Source organism: Heliangelus exortis, chromosome 6 (genome assembly GCF_036169615.1).
Source record: "Heliangelus exortis chromosome 6, bHelExo1.hap1, whole genome shotgun sequence".
In the NCBI taxonomy this organism is placed as follows: domain Eukaryota; kingdom Metazoa; phylum Chordata; class Aves; order Apodiformes; family Trochilidae; genus Heliangelus; species Heliangelus exortis.
Window position 1 is genome coordinate 18,505,413 of NC_092427.1, and position 20,977 is coordinate 18,526,389.

The 20,977-nt window shown below is 51.5% G+C and overlaps 2 protein-coding genes across 5 annotated transcripts; one reads left to right on the top strand and one right to left on the bottom strand.

Annotated features, from left to right (window-relative positions):
* The first annotated feature begins 205 nt into the window (after positions 1 to 205).
* On the top strand, positions 206 to 9,522 carry KMO (kynurenine 3-monooxygenase). Of its 4 annotated transcripts, XM_071746925.1 has the most exons (16): positions 243 to 362; positions 1,148 to 1,217; positions 1,503 to 1,698; positions 2,654 to 2,751; positions 3,686 to 3,775; positions 4,010 to 4,058; positions 4,811 to 4,898; positions 5,527 to 5,692; positions 6,201 to 6,272; positions 6,779 to 6,900; positions 7,625 to 7,772; positions 8,245 to 8,302; positions 8,415 to 8,497; positions 8,747 to 8,848; positions 8,942 to 9,001; positions 9,172 to 9,522. In XM_071746925.1, exons 3-16 carry the CDS (start codon positions 1,680 to 1,682, stop codon positions 9,337 to 9,339), a joined length of 1,323 nt encoding a protein of 440 aa, XP_071603026.1. In that variant the 5' UTR covers positions 243 to 362; positions 1,148 to 1,217; positions 1,503 to 1,679; the 3' UTR covers positions 9,340 to 9,522. The 4 variants fall into 4 exon arrangements, with proteins under 4 accessions (XP_071603023.1, XP_071603025.1, XP_071603024.1 ...); XM_071746922.1 differs by lacking the exon at positions 1,503 to 1,698 and having other exon boundaries at positions 206 to 362; XM_071746924.1 differs by lacking the exons at positions 1,503 to 1,698; positions 8,747 to 8,848 and having other exon boundaries at positions 206 to 362.
* On the bottom strand, positions 9,476 to 20,769 carry ITGB2 (integrin subunit beta 2). Its single transcript, XM_071746920.1, has 16 exons — positions 20,619 to 20,769; positions 17,451 to 17,517; positions 16,218 to 16,306; positions 15,784 to 15,967; positions 15,429 to 15,599; positions 14,989 to 15,230; positions 14,492 to 14,647; positions 14,197 to 14,292; positions 13,973 to 14,062; positions 13,509 to 13,649; positions 13,068 to 13,252; positions 12,050 to 12,294; positions 11,568 to 11,787; positions 11,219 to 11,427; positions 10,937 to 11,103; positions 9,476 to 10,670 (listed from the first exon to the last, which is right to left on the bottom strand). Exons 2-16 carry the CDS (start codon positions 17,512 to 17,514, stop codon positions 10,605 to 10,607), a joined length of 2,325 nt encoding a protein of 774 aa, XP_071603021.1. The 5' UTR covers positions 17,515 to 17,517; positions 20,619 to 20,769; the 3' UTR covers positions 9,476 to 10,604.
* Positions 20,770 to 20,977: the final 208 nt, after the last annotated feature.

The following is a 20,977-nucleotide window of genomic DNA, read 5'->3' on the forward strand; positions in this document are numbered from 1 at the left end:
TAGGAGGTCCCTGATGGCTGCAGAATTGCTTTACAGTGTTCAAAAGAGGCCTTTTATTAAGGTCCATCTGAATGATGCCACATTCAGGTCTCTTCACCTAAGGCTCAGTCTGGCTGGCCATGTGGCCGGGCTGATTCAGTCTCTAGTCTGGGAGTTAAACATTAATATGAACCAGGGAAGAAGAGCCCTGGTGTGACTCAGCCACCCACGTCCTTCTCCTTCTCCTCCCCTCTGGCCAGGGCAGCACAGCAGGACAGGGAGCAGGGAGGCAGCAGCAAGAACCTGGAACCCCGGGGGCTGCCCCAGCGATGGAGCACGGTGACCCACGGGGGAAAAGAGTCGCGATTGTTGGCGGGGGCCTGGTAGGAAACACAAATTTGGCTGCTGCCTGGTTCCACTTGCTGGGGAGCCAGGGCTGTAAGAGCATGGCTTGGCTGTGGGGTGAATATTTTTCTTAAAATCATTCCTTCTCTGGATGGCAGGGTTGGGTTCCCAAGGCTCATTTCAGCAGCTCAGGAATATTCCAGTGTGGAATATTGCAGCACCTAAATGACTTTTTTTTGCTGTTAGCTGCTTGGTCCCTGTGCTGCTGGAAAAGAGTCATGAGACAAGAGTCTGTAGTTCTGATAGTGATTCATGGTGGAAATTAAACAAGAAAAAGACAGCCATCCATTTAAATAACAAGCAAGACATAGGTGTGCTGTCCTTTTTAAGGTAACATCTTGCTTTTGCACAGGTCTATCTTCCCCTGCCATGTTCCCAAGGGGATGCTGCAGCACTCTAAAATTCTATTGAGGAAGATAAATATAGTCTGGAGAGGAGCAGGGAGTTTGCCTGTATTGGCTCCTGCTGTCTCTGGCTGAGTGGGTTAGCCCTGCTGCAATTAATCATTGGGTGTAAATGAGCCCTGAAAGTGGTGTGACTTTATACCATGAGTTTTGCCTCGGAGGCTCTGCCAGCACATTAGGGGGGGCAGGGGGCTTCTCTCCAGGAAGAAATTCTTTTTATTTGTTCATCAAAGGGTCTTCCTGTATACGCTGAGCTGCATCCCCTGACCACTATCTCCCCTTGATGTACCTCAGTAGTGATCTGTGATATAGCTACTAGTGAAACCAATCATTCACCATTCCTAATCCATCTCTTGCAGGTGGGGGCATTAAATGCCTGCTTCTTTGCTAGGAGAGGTTTCCATGTTGATGTTTATGAAGCCAGAGAAGGTAAGATTTAGTACTACGTTTCCCTTTATGTCCCTTTACTCATCACAGTGCTTGAAGAAGCAAAAGAGGAACTGTGTGTGAGTTTATGGAAAGTGCAAAAAGAAAATGAAATCTGAAAGTGTGGCAGTTTGGGGCTATTCTTTTCATTCTTCCATTTTGCTCCTGTGGTGGGACAGACCATTTAGTTGCAATATGTTGTCTTGTGTGGAAGCAACCTGCCCTTCAGCTACTAAAATGATGCCTTTTCTTGTGTTCTTGATTGATACCAATCCTTACCTGGATCAGAAGGTGGGAAGCAATGGCTGGTGTTAATGCTGCAGCATCTCTGCTAGGACTAAAAGCAGCGACTTGACTTGTAACCACTACCATGGGTGGTGAAGAGGGCTGGTGGTGAGAAGGGCAGAAGGAGGTACAGAGTACTTTCCAGAAGCCTCCAGATCCACAGGGCACCAGAACAGAGAAATGGTGATTCAGAGCCCAGGTACTGGTTGATAGGGAGAGAAATGTTTTGCCTTCAGTGTGCATCAGCTGACAGACAAATAAAACCTGGGCAGAAATGTCAAGCCAACTGCAGATAAAAATGGCTCCATAGAAGGTGAAACTCAACTCAAAGGTGCAGCAAAGGGAAGAGAAGCCTTGTGTGACTTGTGGTCCCTCTGGTAACTCTTCCAGGCTCAGAGCAAGAGCAAACAACTTTTCACCATGGTTAAAGCAGTGGTTTCACCACTGGTTTCACCAGTTTAACAGTTAAAACTGTTAAACTCTTTGCTGGATGTTCTTTATGACAGAAGTTTCACAGGTTCCCAAAGCCTCTGGTTACTCTTACCTATCCTCTGAGTTGGATGGATTTTACCACTTTGCTCCAGTTTTTGGCCCATTTCTTGTGCTGAGATGCAACCTTGAAACCTACCATTGTGAGGCTGTGCCACACACATTGGCCTGGGAAGCCTGAGTGAGGCCATTTGGTGGAGGAACAGGCTAGCACCAAGGCATTTCTATCTGAACAGTGGTGGAGAAAGTGGCCTGCCAGTGTCCCAAAAAGCATCAGTCTGTGGGTTTCAGCAGAAACTGCCAAGCATTGATTGCTCAGGTTTCTCTGTTTATAAGGGAAATGCCTCCTGGTGACAATGTCTCCTCCAGCACTGTGGGGAGGTGTCAGGATCCTGTGTTCCCTTTGCAGTGCTTGGCTGCAGATTCTTCCAGGCTAGAGGTGGCATGGAGGAAGCAGCCCTGGGAGCTGAGGAGCTGCCTTCCTGACAGCAGAACATGCCCTCTGAGACCTGCTCTCTCTGCAGGCAGAGCAGGGGGGTGGGGACTCACCACTGCCCCACCTGTGGTCACTGCAGGGACATGGGAGATGCTGTTTGCACCACGCTGTGGGATTGGTATCTCTTCTCTTTCTATGCAGCTCTTTTCCAGCTTCTCTTTCCATGCAGATATCCGGGTGACCAGCTTTACCCGTGGCAGGAGCATTAACTTGGCCCTGTCCCACAGAGGACGCCAAGCACTCCAAGCTGTTGGGATGGAAGAGCAGGTACCTGGCAGCTTCTGGTGGTGGTGGGGTCACTGTGGTTAAAACACTGTCGATTTCAGCTGGTGATGGACAGGGTTTTCTGTGATCCCAAGGCACAGAGGGGCCACTGCAGCAGCAGCAGCTCTGCTTTCATGAGGCAGACATCTCTCCCTGCATGCCTGTAGCCTGGCTCTCTGTTGTTTCCTGGCACAGCTGCAAATGGAGATCTGGCCCAACCTTAGGCACCTGGGCTCTGCTCATGGCAGAGGGTGCTTACCCAGAAGACCAACACTCAGACAACAGCTCATCTCTCCACCAGGCTCTCCTAAATCCTGGAGGGTGAGGGCAAACAGGGCAGGAGCAGGTGAACTCCCAAAAGAGCTGGAGTACCAGCAGGATGCAATAAAGGGTGTTGGTTTCCCCGCTGGCATGGCCAGATTTGTATTTTCCCACAAAATCTTGAGCTTTGGGCTGATCTCTGAAATCTGTGCACGCTGACTTCTGCACACCCCACCTGGCTCAGAGCCCCAAATTCCTCTGCAGGGTGCTTGCCACTGGTTAACATCCAGCAGGGTTGGGATCCCCTGGCCCTGGCTCCTTGCAGAGAAGGAGCCCAGGCTTTGACAAGTTGTATCCCAGCACCAGCATGTCATCTGGCTGTCCCCTCCTGCCCTGTCCAGCACTGTGAGCCTTTTAATGTCCCTTCTATCAAAAAATACATTTGCACTGATTTTAGGAGAATGAGCCTGTAAGTAATCTCAGTAAAATGTAATGCGTTGGTGTTGACAGCCCTGTAAAATCTCCCCCAGTAACTTAGGTAGCAACACAAACCTGGATGAGCAGAGAGTGTGCCATCCTGCCCAGAGCACAGGGAAAAGGTGCTTGGTCACACTCCTTGCCCCTTAGCAACACAGTTTTGGCCAGAAGGCTGGCTTATCTTCCTTTCCATTTCTAGATTGTGTCCAAAGGCATCCCCATGCGTGCAAGGAGGATACATACACCTTCAGGGAAGAAGTACTCCATTCCCTATGGGAAAAAGCACCAGGTACTGGTCTGGTAGCACTCAGAGATGCCTTGTAGAGCATGAGGAGTCTTTGGTGGCATTTGTAGCTCTGTGTGATGGACAGCCTGGGGCCCAAGCTCCTAGAAAGGGTGCTGGGAGTGGGAAGGGGTTTGTGTGATCTCATGGGGCTGTTTGGAGAGGGCAGGGTTTCTCATCCAGCCATGCAGAGCATCCTGCAGCAGTGCCTCCTGAACCTCATGTTTGTTTGCCTTGCAGTACATTCTCTCTGTGGACAGAGCAAACCTAAACAGAGAGCTGCTAACAGGTAGGTCACCAGGCCAGTTTGCAAACCCTTTTACATCCTGTTCACCAAGGATTTAGGGTTTGACCCATGACCAGGAGACTGTGGGCCCCAGGCTCTCTTTGCTGATGAGTTCGGCATAATCTGGCTCTCAGAAAGTGACAATTTAGTGCTAGCTGTGTTTTAAAGAATAAAATCTGTGTTGTGTCTCTGCTGCTTCTCTGCCACAAAAGGATATTCAAGTAAGTTCCCCCAAGGCTTTTCTGCATGTGCAGGAACCCCTGAGGAGCAGCTCTGCAGCGTTTGCCCTTACGTGGGAGCTGCTTCAGCTCCGGGTGCAGGCAGAACTTCACAGTCCAAAGCAGGAGATAACTCCTAAGTCTTAACATGGTTTGTAGCATTTTCTGTGACCCTTGCTTGTACAGACACAACTACAGATTGGAGCCAAGCCAAATTTCCCCAAATTTTCCCAAATTCCCCACTGATTACAGACACTGCATCCCATTCTGAAATACAACGTAGTGATGGTGGAAACCACCCAATGATTCATGACATTGTAGGGAAGGAAGAAATGTCTGCAGAATTCTATGCTCTTTTTAAATATAGTTTTCACCAGAGTTGACCAAACACAGTCCCAGTGTGTCCTGCCCACCGGCCATCACCCAGCACAGCAATATTATTTGCTGTAATGGCAAAAGCCCCTATAATTTAGAGATCAATTGGAAATATTTTTTGGGTCACTGTACAAGCCTCTCCATTTAGTTGTCCTTTCACAGCTGCTGAGAAGTACTCCAATGCTAAACTGTACTTTGGACACAAGCTCCTGGGGTGCAACGCAGAGTTGGGGACATTAACCATAAACAGGTAATCCCTCAGCCAGCCTGGGATCAAGTGCTGTGTTTGGTCAGTTTCTGCTTAATCATTCATAAAACTTCAAACAATTGAGCAATCTCAGGCTGAAAATGGTGTGTTATTCCCAAACAACTTGGGCAAAACTTGGTGTCAGCTATGGAAAAGTAGCACATCAAAGCAAGGTTTGTGGGGAGGCTGAAAAACTAAGCAACTCTCTAACTCCCCAGCAGCCTGGCAGTAAGCAGGCTTAGCCCCACACTTGCTGATCTGGGCAGGGAATAAATGTCCCAGCCTCTACAGCACTGGTTTCCAGGGACAGATTGCACATCAGGGAGGGTGGCTAAGGACCTTGTCCCACAGTTAAGTTCTGGTCATGTACCCAACCACCTGGGGATGTGGGCTCTGTGAAACAGCAGCATTATCCCAACAGCTCAGGTAGAGCCATGCTTATCATAACCTACAGGACCATCACTTATCCTCATGCTGAGCTGCTCAGTCAGTGAAACTCAGCCTTCCCTCACGCTAGAAGCTTAGTGACACTGGATGTGGTATTTTGTAAAAGGTAGATCCACTGTGCCCAGCGGTGCTGAGCCAGCCTAGCATTACAGCAGGACTGATCTCAGGAACTTTCTTGTTTCAGATCTAAGCAGCAGCCACTGGAAGTCACCTACGATCTCATAGTGGGATGTGATGGAGCCTTCTCCACAGTCAGAAAGCAGTTCATGAGGCAAACACGCTTTAACTACAGTCATGAGTACATTCCTCATGGATATATGGAGCTGAGCATCCCTCCCAAGGATGGAGATGTAAGTATGCCCATCCTGGTGGCTGCTACCACCTTTGCAGATAGGATACTACTCCCCTCTCATGGTGGCTGTGCTACAGCAGTTCCAGAAATTAATTTCTCACTTGGGCCCCAGCCAAGGATTTAAAACCTTCCTAGAAGTAGGCAGGCATTTCTTCTTACAGTGTTGGGATCATTGTCTTGATACCTGGCTGCAAAAATCCTAGAGAGCCTGCACTGAAGTGGTGGATTTAACCCTAGCTCTGAGAGGTCCTTGGGACACCAGAACATGTCTGTGAGGACACCAGCAGTTGCAAACTGACAGAGTTTTTCCCACCTCTCCTACCCTTTCCTCTTTCTCTTGCTCTGTGTTTTCTTGAAGTATCAGGTTCCAGAAAGTGGCCCTGTGGCCAATGTGTCTTCACAGATGATGGGAACTGTTGTGCTGCTGTGGAGGGGAACCAGAGGCTGGGCTGGAGAAGTTGAGCAGTGCAGGACAGTAACATAAAATGATTTTCCTTCTCTTTCAGTTTGCCATGGAACCAAACTACCTCCATATCTGGCCAAGGAACACCTTCATGATGATTGCACTGCCCAACATGGTGATAATTCATGGCCATGCTCCCTTGGGGTATGGGATGGAGATACTGGGGGTGAACTTCCTGGGGTTGCAGGCACACGGTAGGGGTTGGGAGGGCCAAGAAGGTGCCAGGAAGGACCCTCAGTCTGTGCCAGGTGTCCCAGAGCCTGGGGTGGTACAGGGCAGGACCCCCAGAGCCATTGCTGTCTCACAGAACTGAGCAGGGACCTGTGCCACTTCTGTCTTCGTGTACATTCAAGCCCACTCAACCCCCCCAGACCCAGCTCTCTGCAGCTGGATGTTGTAAACCAGGCACAAGAGCACCAAGGCAGTGTGCTGGGCCTATGGCAGGTCACATGCCGCCCATTTCTGCCTTTCCCTGCTGTGTGCAAGCCCACCTTGGGAAACCTGCACAGGGAGGTCACTGTGACTGCTGGGTGACAGTTTGGGCACTGAGATGCTGCTCCTGCTGCCAGGTGCTCTCTGTGGCCCCTCGGCTTCTTTCTAACTTCCCTCCCCACCTGGCAGGACAAGTCCTTCACCTGCACCCTCTTCATGCCCTTTGAGGAATTTGAGAAGCTCAAGACAGAAGAACAAGTGCTAGATTTTTTCCAGACCCACTTCCCAGATGCCATCCCCCTCATTGGAGAGTAAGTGTTCCCATCTCCCCCTCTCCTTCATCAAGGCAGTGCCAGAAGTGGGTGATACATCTCCACCCAGCCTTGGGGGTCCTGGTGATGGAGCCTCTGCTGAAGCTGCTGGGCCATGGGGTTGTGCATACTGTGGGGGTGGATCACCATGGCCCACAGGTCTGAAGTAGGGGGAGCAAACAGATCAGGGGCCACACTGTGTCCCCTCTGAAAACCTGGTCCAGCAGCTGGATGTAGCCAGTTTCTGGTGGACCTGTGCTGTCTTGGGGCTTTTGTTATCTGTTTGGGACTTCTTTCTTTGGCTGATAGGAAGGGTCTCAGCTGTGTTTAGGCAGTTTCCTTTCCTCTTAAGTATGACAGGACTTCATACAAACTTAACTTAGATATCCTCTAGTACAGATATCCTTAGACATCCTTCCTGCAGTGACTGCCAGTCTCCACAGCTCATGGTAAGAAGACTGAGATGTCAATGACAGGCTTACAGGTCAAGTTGTGTGCAGAGCTTAAAACCTGCGGAAAAAAAACCCCATTTGGTGCATAGGGAGAAGTTAATGAAACAAGTTTTGCAGCCTCCACATTTTTCCTAACTATCCTAGTGAAGGCTTTTTACCTCCCAATGCTGACAGTGCCCATGGTCCTGGCTTCCTGAGTCTGGGTATGGCATGACTTGCTCTTCTGGTCTCTTGTGGTCCCACAAGTGAAGTATCTGTTGTTTTGCCTGAAGGCGAGAGCTGAAGCACCATTACTTTTTGCTGCCAGCCCAGGCCATGATCTCTGTGAAGTGCTCCCCCTACCACCTTGCCTCCAGCTGCGTGCTGATGGGAGATGCTGCCCATGCCATCGTGCCCTTCTATGGACAGGGCATGAACGCAGTAAGTCCATGGCTGGCCCTGGGCCACAGCAGTTGGTCCCCACTATTTTCACCCAGAAATACTTGGGTTTAGAGTACAGGTCCACAGAGTTTATGGGCTGGCCTGTGTCACAGTCCAATGTCCTCTGCATCAGCAGGTGTTGAGCTCCCCTCAGGCACCTGGCTGCTCATAGGACCTCGCTGTCCCCCAAGGAGGAGAAAGGATGGGGTGGGGGTGCCACTTTCCCATAGTGCAGAAGGTCACATGGGAGGGGGGATCCATCAGGGCAGCCCCAGGCTGCCAGGGAAGACAATGCCCTGCATTTCTCTGTGAGCCCCCTGGCACAATGTCCTAGAGTACAATTCCAGCCCTGAAGTTGTGGTCAGTGGGACCTTGCTTGCTGCAAACAGCTCCACTAGCTAAGCATCTGTGAGAGCACTTCTCATGAATGCATGGCTCCTTTTGCCTATTCACTCTCTAATTTTCCTCACAGGGCTTTGAGGATTGTCTGGTTTTTGATGAATTAATGGACCAGTTCCACAATGACCTTGGTGAGTGAGGTGGCCAGGGAGGAGCAAGAGCAGAGGAGGATGCCCCTGCAGCTGAAGGCAGCTGGGTACCCTGCTGGGGACCCAGTTGGGAGTGGCTGCTTTCTCCTCCTAGGTGCCTGCCTCCCTGAGTTCTCCAGGCTGAGGGTGCCGGATGACCATGCCATCTCAGATTTAGCCATGTACAACTACATAGAGGTAGGTGAGACTCCTGGGTCCTTGGGCTGTGCACACAGTGGCACTCTGTTAGGATGCACACAGTGGGCAGGGGCTCTAGCAAGAGCTCTGATTCTGCCAGAAGTTAGACTAACTCCTTGGGAATGTCACTGTGGTTGAGGAGGCCTTGCTCCCCATGGTGACCCCTGGGACAGGCAGTGGGAGAGCTAGCAAAAGCAGGAGAGCTCTGCCAAGGTGCTTTGCAAAAGGGTGGTGGTTGCTTTGTCACAGATGCGTGAGCACGTGAATTCAACGTGGTTCATCTTCCGGAAGCACGTAGACAACTTCCTCCATACCCTCATGCCTTCCACCATTGTCCCGCTGTACACTATGGTAGGGCCAGCACCTTGGTTCCCACTGCCTGAGCCACTGGGAGCTCTTCCTGGCTGGCTTTGAGGTGGTGACATCTTCCTGCAACCCTCCCAGGTGACTTTCACCAGGATTCGCTACCATGAGGCACTTCAGCGCTGGAAATGGCAGAAAAAGGTTGGTTAGTGGTGGTGCCCCATGCCATGAACCTCAGCAACTTCTCAGATGGAAGGTGTGGGGTTTGGTGGTGGGACATTGGCAGGTGGGTGCAGGTGTGAAGACTTGGCATGATGCTGAAGGACAGGAGCAAACCTCTAATAATGGTGGGTTTCTCTTTGCACTTACAGATAATTAATCGAGGGCTCTTGGTCATGGGGGCAGCAGGACTGGGCGGCACCTTCCTGCTCATAAAGAGGCTGGCACGGGACTTGGACTTCTGGGTGGAAAATTTTTGGGGTTGGTCCCATTATCTGAAGAGTATTGGAAGTCTTCCCTTTGGCACACAAGTGGCTTAAAAGGAAGGGGAGTTCCTGGTTGTAATAAAAGTGAACCTGCTCTGTCAGGGGAGCTGGAATTAGATGATCTCCAGAGGTCCCTCTTGACCCTTAACACTGATTTTGTGATTCCATGTGATTCTTAGCAGGACAGATGTATTTATATATTAATTTTTATTAACATTAAACTTCTTTGGAGAGCAACTGAAGATGTGACACAATACAACGATATGAAAATTCTTCCCAGACTTAAACAAAACATGGGATTGTACCACTATTTCATAGGAATAACCCCACAATGTAAGAGTAATGGTTTGGAACAGAGCTGAGTTGCAGATGCCCTGGGTACTGCCAGGTTTTTTGCAGGCCTGGCCCTTGGCACTCCTGCTGTGCTCATGGAGCAGGGAGCAGACCTGGCCCTGAGGGTGGTGGAAGAAGCTGTGGCTGAGCTCAGAGATGCAGACAATATTTCATGTGACAATGTTTCATAGTTGAAAGGGTTGCTCCCTTGCCTCCTTGCCAGGCACAGGGCTCAAGGCCTGACAGAGGTAAACCCAGCTTGCAGGAACCCAAGGAGAACATTGCCCAAGCTAGCTCTGGTAGGAGTTGACACCAGTAAGCATCTGATGATTTGGAAAAAAGATTCAGTGCATGTTTTCTGGTTGTTCTTCACCCCCAAACAAAAGTGCTTGCTAGCCCTTGAGGCCTATCACCTCACTGCACCCTCCAGAGCAGACCTCCAGACACTCCACATCCAACTCAGCAGTGCATGCTTTAGAAGGTAGGGCAGACATAGTGGTGGAGACCAGTGCACAGTAGAAGGCTTGGCACAGCCTGGAAGCAAATCCTGCTAGAGCAGAAAGGAAATGGCAGTTTTGAAATCCCAGCTCCAAGTCAAAGCTAGAAGTGCGCTGCATACTCAGCTGGTCTTGGGGCTTGATGTACAAGACTCCTGCCAGAAGGCAGAGTTAAAATCAAGAGCTGAGGCAGTTGGTAAATGATACAGAAGCTGTTGCATGTGTCCACTGGTCAGACCTGCTCTCCAGTCCCATCCACAGCAAAGCTGTATCTGTTCCCTTCTCCCAGCTCCACTAACCCAACCATGGGGCGCTTGCCATGTGCAGTGCAGCCCCTCAGCCAGTGCCTGACATGCTGGTGGCCTCTTGGAAGAAGGGAACAAACCAACAGGAGGAAGAGGAAGAGGTGGGAACCTTAGTTTGAGATTTCCTTAGCTTGGCATTTCCTTATTTAAGAGTGGCTCCTACAGCTACGGGCACTGCTTTGCTTCATTGCCCGTTGAACCTGGGGTTCACGATCGTGGTGGTGGCACTCTTGAAGAGGGGGTTATCAGCCTGGAGGGAGAAAGATAAAAGGCCCACATGGTTGTGCTGTAACAGATTTTCAGTGGGGCATTACCCACCCCACCCGACCCAATGTCAAGGGTGCAGACTCTACAGGCAGAAGAACCTACAGGCTTCAGAAGAACTTCAGCCCCCTCCAAAATCCAGCCAGGCTGCAAAACTGGCCACCAAGGAGTGCCTGCCTCTGGAGAGGGTGTCCCCACCACATGTATGTGAACGTCCCAGCACACCCCAATACTGTGGATGGGCTCTCTTACGTCATTCCACTTGGCCCTGGCCTTCTCCTTCTCGAACCGGCGGTATTCCCGGCGGTCAAACAATTCCATCAGGAGCCGCCAGATGAGCAGGAGCACCAGGCCGATGAGGGCCACGCCGGCAATGGTGCCACCCACGATCAGTGCAACATTGGGAGGCTCTGGGCACTCTGTGGGACAGACAGATGGCATCCAGCTGCAGCGCTTGTCGAGGTGGTGAGGCCACCACCATGGCATAGCTGGCAGCCTGCCTGCGGAGGGGAAGAAGGAGCAAGACTGGGATACCTTTTTTAGGATCATAGGTAGCGCTGTACATGTCGCCGTCCTCCTGGAACATGCGGAAGGTGATCCAGCAGTTCTGGGAGTCCTTCTCTCTGCAGTGCTTGCTTTTCTTCTCCTTTGTCAAACCCTCCGTCACCTGGATGTTGGGGCAGGCCTGGGAGCAGTTCTTCTCAAAGGGGCCACTCTGGAAGGCCTTGCACTCCACACAGGAGCTGAAAAGCAGGTGCCCACAGCTCACTCCTGTGGGAGCAGAGGCCCCCTCGTCTGCCCAAGCACAGGCAGGGCTGCACCTGCTCTGGGGATGGGGGGGATCCTCACCACCCCCTGTGTCATCTCCACCCACGTCACTCACACATATCTGCTGCAGGGTGAGGGGCAGCCAGGGCACTCCTCGCAGAGGGGGGGCTGGTAGCCCTCCCAGCACTGGCACTGGTTGCAGTGGCAGGTCCCACGGAGGCTGCACACATTGCGACGGGCGTTCAAGCAGCCTTCTGTCGACTTCTTGCACTGGCAGGCACTGCCTTCGTACTCCTCCGAGCACTTGCACTTCCCACAGTCACAGCTCCCACGTTCTGCAAGAAGGAAAACTTTCCAGAGCAGGATCCTACCCGTAGCCATGTTGCCTTCCCTCTGCCTGTGCATGAAGAACATCATCTAGCCTGCCCCCTCCATAGCGCCCTCCACGGGATGGTCCCGCAGGCTGCTGCAGTGGGACCCAGGACCCCCAAACCCACCCACTTGGGATTTGATTGGAAAAGGCAGCATGTGCCTGGGGATTCAGTCTTTCTAAGCGGTGCCCCAGAGGAGAATCCGCCACACAAAGAGATGCATCACCTTTGCCACCACAGAGGAAACCATTGTGAAACTCGCAGTTCATGTTGTCACATTCGCAGTAGGGGCCGTAGATCTCCTTGTTGGGCACGTCACTGTCATGGCAGTAGCACTGCCCACACACGCAGTCCCCCAGCCCTGAGCAGATGACTGAGCTGTTGTCCTTCCGGCAGCTGCCCTCCAGTTCCTTACTGGTCTTTCCTTTGGTTTCACACTCACAGTTCTTCCCTGTGTAGCCTGAATTGCAGCTACCACCAAAGGAGAGGAGCAAGCTTAGGTCAGTGGCCACAAGAAATTCTGTGGGGCACGTCTAGTGCCCAGACCTCAGCCAAAATAGAACAAATCTGGGACATCAGCAACAAATCATAGTTGCTGAAAACCAGCTATGGTGTGTTGACACTAACTCTGTGCCGGAGCAGGCTGGCTGATCAGGAGGAAACCTCAGAAATGCTGCTTTCCCTGCTAGTCATATTTACAACACCAAGCAGTTGCCTAGAAATTACTGTTGTTATAGTTTCAAAACTCTTGCCAAAGAGATCTGAGTGTTTCCTGAGGAAACCCAGTCTTATCCTCTCCTTGTCACTGAGGGGACCATAAAGCAATAATTGCACTTAAATGCCTGTGGGAACTACAGCCCCAGAGTGAGGTTTTCTATCTGCTTGATGGGTGGGTTGGGGGACAGTTGGATGGATATGTGGGTAGTTACATGGACAGGTGGGTGGGTGCTCTTAGGACAGCAGCAGAGACTTCCCCGATAGCCTTCCCTTGCTTCCACAAATGTAAACCACCTCAATAAATAAGAAAACAGTGCAAAGCTGCAGATCCAGTACACAGCTAATGTCCGTGTGTACGTACACACCTCTGCTGAATCCTCACCCAGCCCCACATTCTGCAGGCACAAATGTCCTTGGAGGAACCAAGTGCACCACGCAGCTGCCCTCAGCTTGGCTCTCTGATTTGCCTTGCAGCTCCCCAGCTCTGGCAGCGTTTGAAACAGTATTTGGAACGGGACAAGATGTACCTGCAGATCCCACAGATGACGTTACCGTTTCCACTGCAATCATCTGGGTTGGGCTGATCATTGCAGCTGCAGTTGCAGTAGCTCTCCAGGTGGACAGTGAGGGTGTCTGTGAAGCCCAGGGGCCGGATGGTGAAGGATTGACTTTTGATGCACTCCTTGGCCGTGACCTTCACTTTGAAGATCACCTAGAAAGTGCAGAGTAAGAAAGAGAAGGGCATTCTGGTAGCTTCAGCAATCAACGGGTGGTGTTGACCCCAGGCTGAGCACAAGCACATCTAGTGCAATGAAGGATTCCCTCATCATGCAGCGTTTTTCACACTCTTGTTAATTTATGACTGTAACCAGAAAGTCTGGAACAACAAGATGGGTTCTTACTGTTAAACAGGATGGGCATCAGGAACCCTGAGAACCATGGGGCTTTCCTGGTATGGAGGAACTTACCTCCTCATTGATCTTGACATTGTCACACTGCCCTCTTTCTTCATCTGAGAGAGACTTGCCATTACTGCAGATGGAATCATATTTGACATCCAGGACATCTGGCAGGGGGGAGTGGTCCAGGATGATCTGCGAGGAGAGGTTCTGTGGGGAAATGGTGGCAAAATCAGTCCAAGAGGAGAACAAAACAAGGGGGTGTGGAGTTGCACATCAGGGCCTCCCCCCAGCCCAGGGAATAAGGGATGGTAGCACCCTAGGCTAAGGTCTCAGATGCCTGGGGTGGTTCTGAAAGGCAGGTGATAGCATTGGAGAGGTGGGAACCTCTTGCTTGTGGTGGACAGAGGAACTCAGCATGTCCTATTCACAAAAATCTAGTCCTGACTGCTGATGGTGAAGGCACATCAGGGAACCTTTCACTGCTCTGAGCCCAGTGAGACAGGCAAAACACAGCCTCCTCCAACACTTACGTTGTAGGCCACTTGGATGAGTTCAATGATGTTGCTGGAGTCCTCATTCAGTTCCCCCACCGCTGACTTTGGGATCATCTCACTGAGTCTCTGCCAACAGAGAGCAAAGAGGAGAGCGGTCTCCTCTGTATGACAGCAGAGCAGGGGGCAGGAGGACATGCACAGCCATTTCTGTCATCCTGGGGAGGGGTGGGAGGCATCTGGGCCACCTGAAGTCTCCTTACCTTGTAAACGTCCACCACCTTTCTGGTGACAGCAAAAATGGGCTGAATATTGTTTTCGGCAAGTTTCTGGACCAGCTGGCCAACAGATGGGTAGTCCTAGGTGGGGAGGGGGATGCCACAATCAGCGTGATGTCCCCCAACAGCAGATGGGTGGACAGCTTGGGTTTCACAGGCCAAACTATGGAAATTATGCTGACCTTGTGGCCTCAGCAACAGGCTTTTTATGTGACGTTTTTTCTGCCTGGGGAAGCAAGGCTGAGGGTGCAGAGCCACTGAGCGGCCCGCAAGTACTTACAAACTCGTTGCTCTTTTTGTACATGTTGTCCTCCAAGTGGCACTTGCCATCGTTGGGGATCAGGATGCCTGCTAGCTTGCCATCACCAGCGAAGTGGAAGCCATCGTCGGTAGCAAACACGAGCAAACGGGTGACATTGCGCCAGCCAATCAAGTCCTGCAAGTGACAAGGAGACCCTGGTGTCCCTGAACAAGACCAGGGGGATGGTGCCAGTGGCACGGTACTGCCCTTGCCACAGTATGTATTGCCAAGTCTCGTGTTTGCCACACTGTGGGGCTGGGGGCACAGAGGAGGTGGGTTAGCCAGAGGCTGAAGTGAGATGCTCTCTCTTTCCCTCCCCCCAAATAACCTGCCCTGCTTTGAATCAGGACTGACATATGATGGGCTTCCTCCTGGAGAGGGGCAGAGCCACCTCCTGAGGGATGGTGTGTGACCACAGGTTGTGGTCCTGATGGTTGCCCACAGCTGCTGGCAGTAGGGCAGCCATGGGGACTCACCCCACACACTGCTGCCTGCATCATGGCATCGAGCCCCCCCTCTGGGGCATCCAGGTTTCCTGAGATAAACTGCTTCCCCACTTCGCTCTCGAACTTCTTGGCGTCGTCAGTCAGCGAGAGGATGTGCTTGAAGGCAAAGGGAGGCTGGCACTGCTCGTCCTTATTGGGGCAGGGGTTCTGCAGCTTCTTGGGGTGGGTGTTCACAAAGGGCAGCACTGTTTTGTCCACGAAGGAGCCAAACCCTAAGGACATCCAGGACCTCGGTGTCAGGGGAAGGCAGGCAGAGACATGTCCTCATCCCTTGCCCCATCACGCTCTCCAACCCAGCAGAGCAGAGGATGGGTCATGCTGCCCCACTGCCTGTACCCTGCTCCAGCCCCATGGCTCTTCCTGGCAGCAAACTGCTGTGCCAGGGTTCCATGCCAAAGTCAGGCTCTCACCTATGCGTCGAGAAGGGGTCGTGCTCTCCAGTGCCCTGAGCAGCTCCCCTCCCAGTTTCTTCACCTTTTGCAGGTCATCCAGCATTGAGTAGGAGAGGTCCATGAGGTAGTAGAGATCAATGGGATACCCTACGGCACGGCGAAACTTCACCTCAAATACAGCAGGCTGGCCTGTGGGGCAGGGACAGGTGCTGTGTTATGGCTCACATCTTGCCCCGTTGCCCACTTCAGCCCTGTTGGGATCTTCCTCTCTTTTGGAAGAAAAGGAGAGGAAATGTGGGGTGTGACATGCCACTGCATCCTGGCTGAGCCCTGGGCCAGTAGAAGGGTGTTGGAAATGCCAGGCAGACCATACCTATCCTCAGTTTCAGGTGTGCCTCCTGGGGAGTCAGCTGTATGTCACTGCTTAAGGCATGGTCTCGTGTCCTTGTAATTTTGTTGACTGGAAACTCAATCTTGTTGAGTGGGCATCCCCTCTGCTGCAGCTGCTCAATGGTGTCACAGCGGACGGAGTCTGGCTCACCAGCTTTAGTGAAATTCTGTGTGTTGCAACATCAGCAGGAAAAAATCAGAGGAACAGGAGGTGAACAGGCTTGTTACAAGGTGACCCAACTTCCGAACCTGATATCCAGGCTATTGTTGGAAAAAGGAAGATTGAAGGGTTGTGTCTGTCAGATCCCTCCTGGACCCATCCACCATGTAGGACATGAAACACTCATTTGAAGGGCAGGGTGATCACTCCCCAGCTGACTGCTGGGGGTGACACTGCAAAAGGCCACGTGGACCTACCGGTTTCTTGCACCAGGCACAGCCAGGACCAGACTGGATGCAGTCCTTGCATGTCCCCACCTTAATCTTGGGGCACTCCATGGCAAAAGCTGAAACAGAGAGATCACAGAATAATAGACTAGCTAGGGTTGGAATGGAGACCTTAAAGATCATCCAGTTCCAACCCCCCTGCATGGGCAGGGACATCTCCCACCAGACCAGGTTGCTCAAGGCCCCATCCAACCTGGCCTTGGACAGTTCCAGAGATGGGGCAGCCACAACACCCTTGGGCAGCCTGTCCTAGGGTATCACCACCCTCAAATAAAAGAATTTTTTCCTAATGTCTAACCTAAACCTCCCATCTTCAATACTTAAACCATTTCCCCTTGTAAAAATCCCTACCCCAGCTTTCTCATAGGTTCCCTTCAGATATTGGAAAGTCCCTATTAGGTCACCTTGGAGCCTCCTCTTCTCCAGGCTGAACAACCTCAACTTTCTCAGCCTGTCTTCATAGGGGAGGTGTTCAGCTCTCAGATCATTTTTCTGGCTCTCCTCTGGACATATTCCAGGAGCTCTGTCTCCTTCTTATGCTGGAGACTCCAGAACTGGACACAGTACTCCAGGTGGGGTCTCACAAGAGCAGAGCAGCGGGGGAGAATCTCCTCCCTTGACTGACTGTCTGTGCTTCTTTTGATGCAGCCCAGGACACAGTTGGCTTTCTGGGATACAAGCACACACTGATGGCTCATGTTAAACTTCTGCTCCACCATCACCTCCAAGTCCTCTCCTCAGGGCTGTCCTCAACCCAACTTTCTCCTCCCAACCTGTATTTGTGCATGGGATTGCCTCAACTCAGGTGCAGAACCTTACGCTTGGCCTTGTTGGACTTCATGCAGTTTGCACAAGACCAGTTCTTGAGCCTGCCAAGGTCCCTCTGGATGGCATCCCTTCCCTCTAGTGTATTGACTGCACCACACAGTAGAAGGCAGAGTTGGTGTTCCAACAACAAGCACTTGGAACCCATGCTGTCCTGAGTCCACCCTTCCCATAAAACCCATGCTGAGGACCCTGGCAGGGTCCTCGCCTACCTCTCTATCCCTCTGTCCCCTCAGGGCTAGCTTGAGTTAACTCCAGATCCCACGAGATGCAAGATCTGTCCCTTGCACACCTCTCATTCCCACATCCCCACTACCATGGAGCAGAAATCGGGGTGGAAGAGGGGAAGGCAGTGAGGAAAGGGAGGTGGAGGCTCACCTGCCATCACCAGCATCAGCACCCAGGTTACCACCAGCAGTTGGAGGCAACAATCACGCAACATTTTCTGCAAGACAAAAACCATCCCTGTGACCACCTGGTGCATGGCAGCTGCAGGGAAGGGAGCCCTCAAGCCCTCTAGAAAGCAGCTTCAGGGGATGGTGGCCCCAGGGCAACATTCCCTTCCCACAGCTGTCCTATTGTCCTGGCAGGCACTATTAGAAAAATAAGTTGGTTTCCAAAAGACCTGGTTTTTGGACTAAATGTGGAAGTCAGATAACAAGGAACTTGCATTGTGTAGCTATGCACTCAGCTGACCTGGTGCAGAGCTTGGTATGGTTTTTATCCAGACTCTTAGACCTGTCTGGTTACATCTATGGAACATTGGAAGACCTTAAGCACTGCATTTAGTTTGTACTAGGTGTGGGATTTTTATAGCTTCTGTGTTAAATGGTATTTATATGAAAATTAGAATCAAAATTAACAAAAAGACTATTTCTATATCTAGCAAGGTGTGCTGGATACGTGGAGAAGAAATTCTAGGGCTACTTAGAATCATAGAATCATTAAGGTCAGAAAAGACCTTGAAGATCATCAAGTCCAACTGTCAGCCCAACACCACCATGCCAACTAAACCAAGTGCTGAAGTGCCACATCCACATGTTTTTTGAACACCTCCAGGAACGGTGACTCCACCTCCTCCCTAAGCACCCTGTGCCAGTATTTAATTACCCTTTCAGTGAAAAAATTTCTTCTAATATCCAATCTGAACCTGGTGCAACTTGAAGCCATTTACTCTCTTCCTATCACTGGTTATGTGGGAGAAGAGAGGACCCACCTCATTCCAACTTCCTTGTAGAGTGTGAGGCCTCCCCTCAGCTTCCTTTTCTCTAGGCTAAACAGCCCCAGTTCCCTCAGCTGCTCCTTGTAAGTCATGTGCTCCAGACCCTTTCCCAGCTCCACTGTCCTTCTCTGGACTCACTCCAGCAACTCAGTGCCCTTCTTTTTGTGAGAGGGCCTGAAAGTATTTCAGCTAGTGAATTATTGTAAGTTTTCTTGATGAGGGTTTCTATCAAGTGAGCTTTTGCAATATCATGGCATAGGTGACTGACATCCTAGGAGAGATGCAGTCACATCTCCAGGGGAAGCAGAGAGGCTGGCTCGCACTGCATGGTGAGGTCCAGCCTGTCAGTGTGGCCACCATCAGGCTCCCTGTTGCGTGATGTGCAGGGTGAGGAAGGGAGACGTGGTGTTAGAGTCAGACCCACATGGGAAGGGAGGTCTGAACACGATGCTGTGGGTGGCAGCTCTGACCTTGAGTCTAGGGAGGTGGCTGCACATTTCTTACCGGAGAAGGACACCAAGCACATGATTGAAAACCCACAAGTACTTGCTCAGTTACACCAGGTTTCTCACAGTGCTTATTCTAGATGCTCGTACTACTTGTTTCTTTCTCCAAAGAACATCTCCTGATCCCAGAAATCTATGCTACCCATAAAGTTTGCTAAATCACTCTCACAGAGTGATTTTTAAGTTCTTCCCGTAGTATCAATGAGATCATCTCCTTTAACACTCTCATTTCTTGTAATGCCCCAGCAAGGCCCTGAAAAAAAAACCAACAAAGTCATGGCCTTACAACATAGATGTGCATAAGGAAGTGAGAAAAGAGGAATTTTTTAAAAGAGAAAAAAGTAATATGAAATCACATAGGAAGAAGAAATATTTCTGCCCATCCTGTACCTTGCCTCTGAGTGCCAGGGTCCCCTGGGTAACACATTGGACCCTTGCCCTGCCCTGGGAATCTGGGGCTTGGTACTGTTTGGTCTCTGTGGGTCAGACCCCTGTGCAGGTGGGAAAAGGCTGTCCCACTGGCTGTCATGCCCTGGGTAGTCTGGGAGTTTGAAGAGCAGAGAAGACATTTCCCATGCCTGATTTTCAGTGGGCATCACCCCTTGGGTGACATGGCTGCTGGGTTTGCAGAGTTGCAGGACAGTGTCCCTGGGCTTAGCAGAGCCCCGGGGACCTGCCTGAGGGCACACCCTAGATCACTTGCAACTGAAACAGCACAAGGGTGATGACAGAAAAAGTGCAAAACCACTGTGTGAAGCAGGATGTGACAGCAAAATGCACCATTTAAAGCCTTCCCACGCCTTGCAGAGGCTGTGTATTGATGTCTGTGCTGGCTGCAGGGCAGGAAGCCTCTGAGAGTTCACACGGTCTCTTTCTCCAGGCTGAGGATTGGAGCACGGAAAACCAGGCTGCTTTCCCTGACATCTGGGGTGTGCCCCGTGTTTGGTCTGCATCCAGGAGCCAGGAAGATTTTGGAAAGGACCAGCTCTCCCCATGGCTAGCTTGACAACAGCTTCTGTTGCCTTCCTGAAGCTTCCAGGCATTTCCAGTGGTCATCAGCAGAGCAGCTGATGTGCACAGCATATGGAGAGATGAAGAATAGCTAGGGTCTTACCCCCTTTCCCACCTCTCCTCCCAGGCCCTCCAGGATGGTCCCTGTGCCAGTGTGCCTTTGGTGGTACTGTACTGAGTGGCAGTCCCTGCTGGCCTAACACCATGCTGGCCAGAGCCACCACATCCTGCAGCTGGCAGCAGATGCTTGTACAGGATCCCATCAGGATGAGGGGGTTCCTGATAGGGGAGCAGGTGTCACCCCTTGGTGCTTGCCAGGTACTGCTGGCCGGGCACACAGCCAGAGCTGCTCTCCCCAGTGCCATGTGTGAGGGTGCAGGGAAGGGGGGGGAAGGGGCACACTGCACCCTCTCTGCTCTGCTTTCCAGGCCCATGGGGTGGCGAGGAAGGGGTTGTGTGGGGTCTGACACTCCTCCCATTCCCTCAGTAATCACCTGCAGTTCCACACTTAAATCCTCCAACAGCAAAACTTTACAGACCAGGCAAGCTGCCTTTGTAAAGGCTGTGTGGGCTGACCACCACGCCATGCCACATGCCAGAGGGACTCCGTGCTGAGCTACCTGAAGGCCATCTAAGGCCATCTAAGGAAATTAGCAAGGGGAGGTCAGATCAGGAATTATTAAAACAATTCCAATTAAACTGGAAACACCAGAGCTATGTACCCGCCTTGTCGCCCAACTGCCTATCCCCCTCCCGCCTCTAAAAAAGGGGAGCCAGAAACAAAGAAAATGCAAATACTGTACTCACCTCAGATCAAGCCCTCTCTTCTGTCCTGTGCTGGGGCTGGAATGAGGATGATCTCAATTTCTCAAACCTGGCTGGGAAATGCAGCCAGGCATCAGAAGCTTTGCAACGCACCTCAGTCCTTCCTTCCTATTTCTGTTGTAGTTGGCTGGGGGAGAAAGGAGGAAGTCAGAGAGGTGGCTGTGAGAGGGTGTGTTCCCCCTCAAACCCAACTAACCCCACTCACACTGGCCAAAGGACTGACAAAACATCCAGCCCTGTGAGGCTGGGGCACATCTCCTCCATGGACTACAGTGCGAGGGGCAGGGGAGGGGCAGTCTTCAGCCCTCCCACTGCACCCAGGGAAGGGACCCGAACCCAAC

Coding starts and splice junctions, on each gene's coding strand:
- ITGB2 (XM_071746920.1), bottom strand. CDS start 17,514: ATGTTGCGTGATTGTTGCCTCCAACTGCTGGTGGTAACCTGGGTGCTG. Junction 14,648..14,988: donor TGCAGGCAGCAGTGTGTGGG/GTGAGTCCCCAT, acceptor TGTCACTTGCAG/GACTTGATTGGCTGGCGCAA. Junction 11,428..11,567: donor TCACCCTGCAGCAGATATGT/GTGAGTGACGTG, acceptor CCTGCTTTTCAG/CTCCTGTGTGGAGTGCAAGG.
- KMO (XM_071746922.1), top strand. CDS start 309: ATGGAGCACGGTGACCCACGGGGGAAAAGAGTCGCGATTGTTGGCGGG. Junction 8,303..8,414: donor CCAGTTCCACAATGACCTTG/GTGAGTGAGGTG, acceptor TTCTCCTCCTAG/GTGCCTGCCTCCCTGAGTTC. Junction 8,849..8,941: donor TTGTCCCGCTGTACACTATG/GTAGGGCCAGCA, acceptor CAACCCTCCCAG/GTGACTTTCACCAGGATTCG.